Genomic DNA, 7108 nt, shown 5'->3' with positions numbered 1-7108 from the left:
AAGATCTGGAAGTTCCAGCTGTTGATCTTCTCCATGAGGTCATCGTTGGTTGCTCCAGCAGGGGTCTAGTCTGAAACTCACCCTACGGGCAGGAGAGGACAACAGCACAGACACATTTTAAAACACACAAACACACACATTTTTAAGACCACACACACACACACACGTTTAGATAAACCACACACACACACACCCACACACACACACACACCACACACACACACACACACACCACACCACGCGTTTCATTTACACACCACTTTTACATTAACCACCACCACCAGATATTACAACACCCATTAAACAACACACATAACACACATTACAACACACGGCACATTAACACATACACAAACAGGCCCGTAGACAACCAGACTATCCAAAACACCACATCGCAAATCTTATGAATCTCATTCCTCTGTTAAGGGGATGAAAGCAGCTCCAGACTGACTATGTATGCGTTGCTTTTGAATAATTCACTTTTGAATTACCCACAGAATCCTCAGATGAAACCCTACACAGTTGTCTTATCTCTCTCTACACACACAGATATACACACCCATTAACACACACATTAACACACATTACAACACACGCACATTAACACATACACAAACAGGCCCGTAGACAACCAGACTATCCAAAACACCACATCGCAAATCTTATGAATCTCATTCCTCTGTTAAGGGGATGAAAGCAGGCTCCAGACTGACTATGTATGCGTTGCTTTTGAATAATTCACTTTTGAATTACCCCACAGAATCCTCAGATGAACCCTACACAGTTGTCTTAACAGCTGGTTCGATTTAACAAGGTTTGGTTTGTCCAATAAAGAAAGTGAGAGCATAGCCCAAAACGGCGGGGGCATTCCAGGACAGAGCCAGATCAACACTACCCCCCATCACACTGGATTTACACGGCTGTTAGATACATCACAACAGACTGAAAGACATGCACCCAATGAGTATCTGAGGAAAACCTTTACTGTGTTCCCAGAACTAACTAGAGAACACATCATATAGCAAGCTACTCTGTTACATGTGTTGGCCTGAGTGTGTTCTCACTCAGAGGGAGTCTCCTGGCTGGGATAGTTTAGCGGCAGCAATGCTACACACAGGAAGGCTAACGAACGCTGTAAGGTGTTAGCATTGACTGAGACCTATCCCTTCAAAGTTACTGTTATGTAACAGCGTAGCCTACCTTTGTTTCTTAAGTCTGCAGCGCGGGGATGTTAGCCTAGCAGTAGGGTGCATTCACACAGGGCAACACAGAGTAAAATGACAGACCCAACACAATGTATTTCAATGGGGAAGGTGCGTTGGAGTAGCGGAGGGGAGGCGTGTCAGGTTGCATGAGGTTGTGCTAAACAACGCACTACTAAAACACTCTCAAAATGGTACATAGCTCATACTCCTCCGTTAGCTTGTGTGGGAATGCACCCTTAGCATACTGTAGCACTGTGTACCTCTGTTTCCTGAGTCTGCTGCTCTGTGGTGGGGCTCTGCTCCTCCTTGTCTGTCTGGCACCGGCTCCCTGCGTCTGGACTCCTGTCCCCCGTCGACTCGGCCTCYACACTCTCCTCCCTGATCAGTGCCTCTCCCATGAACTCTGACCCCTCACCTGCTGTGGAGGAGACACATTGCACATCCCAGTGAGTTGACCACTAGTTTCGCATTTCGGTGGGAAGCATTATTCTAATGAATTGACTCTCTGGTACAGCATGTCCAAATGGTTTTCAGTCATTTAAGAGTGGAAACAGTAAGCTAAGCCATGAGTGTGTGCACAAAAAGACTGTGCAGCCTATGTCTGTACAGAGTGAGGCTACATTCCAGCAGGTGTCATACCTGAGCGTCTGCGCTGGGCCTCAGCATGACCAGTGAATGGCAGGTGTCCCTCCCCYGCCTCCATACTGGGCATGTTCTTCAGCATCTGACGACCACAGCTACAGGGTGAGCAGAGGGACAAACACAGCCGCCATCATCATCAACACACATGGTGAAATGCAACTCTACTCTACAGCTGAACTGGCTCTACAACACCAGGAGATAATGGAGGGGGTAGGGGAAGGGGGTAGTAGATTGCCCTACCTGGTGCACAGGGCAGCAGGGCTGCGATAGGGCCCCTGGAAGTCAGGGGAGCTGAGGATGTAGCCCAGGGGCTTGTGCAGGTTGACACTGGGCTTGGTGAGGAAGTCAGCTGTGTCGGGGAACTCCACCGGGGGCCGCGTGACCTGGGAGGAGAGACCTCCCCCTTGAGGACTGTGGCTCGGGGAGCTGACAGGACTCAGACTGGGGGACGCACCTGTAGAGCGAGAGAGATAGAAGAGAAATGAGAGAGAGAGAGATAGTCAAACAACTTAAAAACACATTCCACTTCCACACAGTGTATCAGACCTGTGTGTACAGTAAATCCTCATGGTCTCACCTGCTCTCCTGGGCCCGGCATGGTAGGTCAGGGTCACAGAGGAGGACCTCTGCTTAGGGATGGTCAACAGGTTAGCATTGGGCCCATTGGACAGAGACCCCGTGCTGGAACACACACACACACCATGGCACTTACTGCTAGAACTAATGAGACAACATCAGTTAAAATGCTTTCATATTCAATCTACACCATTATAAAGTTGAACTTTTTCACACCCGCTCTTATGTATAAAGATGAACTTAGAGAAATGTTACATAGCATACAGTAACACTAATTATATGACTCATTTGGTGCTCAAAGTAAGACAATGAAAATCAATGTTGAAAATGGATCCTTGAAGAAGACAAAGATCCCTAAAAGATCAAGTGAGTCATCTTAACAGTGTTGGAACAAAGAGAATGAAGGAATGTTATGGTCATTATCTGTTAGGCATTTCAGCTTACAGAGCTTGACCACTACTGCCCCCCTGTGGATATAAAGGGGAACCACATCTTCAGGGAGTTTAATCAAAGACAGATGGTAGGTAACAAAGAWTGTGTTGCTGAGGGAGGGCCTGCTTGTTTATATCAGGGTAAAGATGGGGAGTGTGCCATGTTGAAAATGACTTGACCTGGAAAGATATTCTATATACCTTTTAGCCAGTAGTTCTGAGTTCTGAAAGTAGTGCCCGCGAGCAAAAAGTGGTCCCCAAAAACTCCGTACTACCTCGCAAATGTGCAGATATGTGCACCACGTCATTACTCCCTTTCTCTCTCTACTGTGTGAGTGTCTTGCTAGCTGTCACTCAAATGGTAAGGGACTGAAGCTCATTTGCTAAAACTAAAATTGCTAGGGGGCTAGCCCACATAGGGGTAAATGTAGGGAAAATGTCATGTAGGGAAAATTAGGGAAAATTTAGGRAAAATTTCATGGCTAATTGAGGTAAGACAGTAATTCTGCTCATAGATTATGCATGTATGAACTACACATTGACACATTCAGCCAAAAGCGTGAGGTTTAAAAAATACTTTAGTCGCCAAATTACTGGGGCATGTCTTTAACCTTTAACCTGGTGTCTGAACTCTGAAGTCCCACCTGTATGTGGTCGTACCTGGTCATATTGAGGTCAAGGTGTGTGTATGTGGTCGTACCTGGTCATATTGAGGTCAAGGTGTGTGTGGTCGTACCTGGTCATATTGAGGTCAAGGTGTGTGTGGTCGTACCTGGTCATATTGAAAGTCACTGTGTGTGTGTGTAGTAATGTTGAGGTCAAGGTGTGTGGTGGTCGTACCTGGTCATATTGAGGGTCAGGGTGGGTCCCGGTCTCTTGCCGTTGTTGCGTTCCCAGCGGGAGGAGGCCGACTCCAGAGGGGGGAGAGGGGAGGAGGTGGAGCCGCGGCGGAGTTGGGGGGTTGGTAGGCTGTTCCTGCTGCTAAGACCCTAGGTGTGTGGAGGGGAGGGGGAGACATTACATTATGGTCAATGATGCTATAACACAGTCAAAGGCAGATCTATATTAAGCGCACCACCAGGTTACATAGAGTAGAGCAGGTGTACAACTAAAATCAACTAAACTAAGTAACACTGGGGAAACACATAGAAAGAACATTCATTATGAGGATAAGATACCATTATAAGTGGATAATGTGTTAGTGGATAATGTGTTGGCCTGCTAGTCTCAGCAGGCTTCTGTCTGTGTGTTAGTTTTGACCTGCTAGTATCACATTCAGAAGGCTGCTGGGGGGCCCACCTTCAGGGGTTCTTCTGTCGCCCCTCTCTGCAGGGTCCTCCACCTCGTACAGGGGTAGAACCTGGGAAGGGGGTGAAGGGTTACCCTGGGCCGACAGGAGCCAGGAAAGGTCCCATGAGGCTGCTGACGCTGGCAGGGACGAGACGGTGTGTGGCGACAGGGACGAGTCCATCAGCAGGTCAGACCACATGTTCCTGGCCTCTCTTGATGACCGACAGGTCCACTCCGTTACCGCTTACCGCTCCCTGGGGACATAGAGGAGACAGGGGACACATGTCAGAGAGATGCCTCATTCAGCAGAGCACAACCACACTACAGTAGATACTGTACTAAAGAAGAGAACCTGGTGTCCTTTCCTCATTCCTTTACACTGTTTCTAATGAACCCAGAAAGGATTTAAATGACCAAACAAAGCTTCTGGAAGGAAATTCCTTCTTAATTTGCCATTTTTCCTTAACTATAGACTTTATGAAGAAAGTTAAGCGAAGTTGCTATTCCTCAAAAAGATTTTGGAAATGTTCTTATGTTACTTCTTATGTTTCTCCTTAAGCAAAATTATGAAGAAATGAGATGCTTGAAAATAAAGTTATTTAATTTCTTCTTGGAATTCCCGACAGATAGCTAAACCCTGTCCTAACACATGGCAGTGAAAGAATATGCTAATGGTAGCTATTGAACATGCTCAATTGACTCACAAACTTAATCTGAAGGTTTAGTGTTAATTGTTTTAAACCCAAGTTCATATTTTAGACCAGTAATCCCAATTAGAATATGCTAACATGATTGCCATTGCTAGATAGGCAACCCAGCCAGCTAGCTGTCTAACGACAAAAATCTGAAGATTGTTAAGAAGTTCATAAGAAGACATCTGAGAAGTTCATGAAAAAAATCATGAATTCTTAAGACATTTTTGAGGATCTGCACATATGAACTTATTTTCTTCTTGTTAAGAGCTTCTTAGTTTTTGCGTAAAAAGGTGTTTGGTGAATCTGGGCCCAGACATCTACAGGTATCAACAACTCGCAGGTAGACTGTCAGAAAGCTGTAACAGGACACTGCTGGCATTGTGATGGGGCTGGGTTTGTCACTCCTCCTCTTACAGCAGTGGAGGGTAGTGTGAAGGGCACACAGGCTCGGTGCTGAGCTCATGGCATTGATGGCGGTAATTGAAAGGCTGTTTGGACCAGTGATGTCAGTAATAAGGGGAGTGGTGCTGGCAGGGCGTGGTGCTGCAGGGCGTGGTGCTGGCAGGGCGTGGTGCTGGCTGGGCGTGGTGCTGGCAGGGCGTGGTGCTGGCAGGGCGTGGTGCTGGCAGGCGTGGTGCTGGCTGGGCGTGGTGCTGGCTGGCGTGGTGCTGGCAGGGCCTGGTGCTGGAGGGCTGGTGCTAGTGCTGGCAGGGCAATGGTGCAGGCTGGGCATGGTGCTGGCTGGGCATGGTGCTGCAGGGCCTGGTGGGGGGCTTGGCGAGGGCGTGGTGCTGGCGGGCGTGGTGCTGGCTGGGCGGTGCGTGGCTGGCTGGCGGCGTGGTGCTGGCGGGCGGTGGTGCCGCTGGCAGGGCATGGTGCTGGCAGGGCATGGTGCTGGCTGGGCATGGTGCTGGCAGGGCTGGTGCTGGCAGGGCCTGGTGCTGGCAGGGCGTGGTGCTGGCTGGCGTGGTGCTGGCTGGGCGTGGTGCTGGCAGGGCGTGGTGCTGGCAGGGCATGGTGCTGGCAGGGCATGGTGCTGGCTGGGCATGGTGCTGGCTGGGCGCGTGGTGCTGGCAGGGCGTGCTGCTGGCAGGCGTGGTGCTGGCAGGGCGTCGGTGCTGGCAGGGCATGGTGCTGGCAGGGCGTGGTGCTGGCAGGGCATGGTGCTGGCTGCGGCATGGTGCTGGGCAGGGCGATGGTGCTGGCTTCGGGGCATGGTGCTGGCTGGGCATGGTGCTGGCTGGGCATGGTGCTGGCTGGGCATGGTGCAGGTGTGTGTGCCTGTGTGTGGAGTAAATGTGCAGCGCTAGCACTTCCCTGGCCCAGTGAAGACAGCTAGGAGGCTGTGTGTATGTCATGACGCTGACGGAGATCCTGCCTGCACCCCTCCCCCTCTTCACCCTGTCTATCCTACTGACTGTTGCTGTGCTGATAGACCCCATATAAAATACTAGAGGGTTTGGAGAACTAGGCTGCTTTTGAAGGCCCGGCTCTGTGGCAACAATGAGTGGTGAGTGATGAGTGGGGCAGACGTCAGTCAGAGGAGCACAGCTTCCTGTTGCTCTACCTGTACAGCGTGTCTGCAAAACACTGTGGATAACAACAGGATGACAACACACACAAGGCACAAAATACACACACACACGGGCAGACCTACACGCACAGTTCAAACACATCTACACACAGACAAGCTTACAAAAACACAGATGCTTCCATTTTACGATGCATGAAGTAGACCTAGCATAAAACGTGTGTCAGCGATTTGACAATAAATTGAAACACAAGGCCAGTATACTAGATTAGAAAGATTATGTGGAGGCTCTCCAAAATGTATCGAGATAAATCTGATTTCCTAAAAGGTTGGAGTTAGTTAAAAGAATTCACCTCTCTACTTATTAACTCCAGCCTCAATTCTTTGAAATATGACTAAATTACAGTGAGCTACACTAATACCATTTTTATTCAGTATCCTCATTTACTTACATKTTGTCAATTCAATGCCCTCTCTGGGAAACCTAATTCACTTGTGAGGATTCTTGTTACCCTATGAGGGTTGATGATCTATAGTTCTATTCATGTTATTACAATTCATTCCATGGATGGATTGAAAGTAAAATAGGAAATGATCCCCAACCCTAATTTGACTGACAGACTGCACATGTGCTCTAACAGTGATATACTGTACCAGTATCCGGATGAGTATATGATATACTGTACCCAGTATCCAGATGAGTATATGATATACTGTAGCCAGTATCCAGATGAAGCC

General features: G+C 48.6%; 2 protein-coding genes across 2 annotated transcripts in view; both read right to left on the bottom strand.

Annotated features, from left to right (window-relative positions):
• LOC111975972 (cGMP-inhibited 3',5'-cyclic phosphodiesterase 3B-like) overlaps positions 1-3526 on the bottom strand; it is a 12432-nt gene extending 8906 nt beyond the window's left edge. Inside the window, exons 1-5 of the mRNA XM_070447418.1 lie at positions 3515-3526; positions 2425-2528; positions 2088-2301; positions 1845-1942; positions 1451-1623 (exon numbers count right to left, since the gene is read on the bottom strand). Coding sequence (XP_070303519.1) covers positions 1451-1623; positions 1845-1942; positions 2088-2301; positions 2425-2528; positions 3515-3522 — 597 coding nt within the window. The 5' untranslated portion in view covers positions 3523-3526. The remainder of the gene's footprint in view (positions 1-1450; positions 1624-1844; positions 1943-2087; positions 2302-2424; positions 2529-3514) is intronic.
• An 855-nt stretch (positions 3527-4381) lies between these two features.
• LOC139022574 (uncharacterized) lies at positions 4382-6103 on the bottom strand. Its single transcript, XM_070447417.1, has 2 exons — positions 5254-6103; positions 4382-4398 (listed from the first exon to the last, which is right to left on the bottom strand). The coding sequence occupies exons 1-2, from the start codon at positions 6101-6103 to the stop codon at positions 4382-4384; spliced, it is 867 nt and encodes a 288-aa protein (XP_070303518.1).
• Between the last annotated feature and the right edge of the window lie 1005 nt (positions 6104-7108).

The sequence above is a fragment of the Salvelinus sp. IW2-2015 genome, linkage group LG16 (genome assembly GCF_002910315.2).
Source record: "Salvelinus sp. IW2-2015 linkage group LG16, ASM291031v2, whole genome shotgun sequence".
Classification (NCBI taxonomy): domain Eukaryota; kingdom Metazoa; phylum Chordata; class Actinopteri; order Salmoniformes; family Salmonidae; genus Salvelinus; species Salvelinus sp. IW2-2015.
The sequence above is the reverse complement of the archived record's forward strand: the minus strand, read 5'-3'. Positions and strand labels throughout refer to the sequence as shown.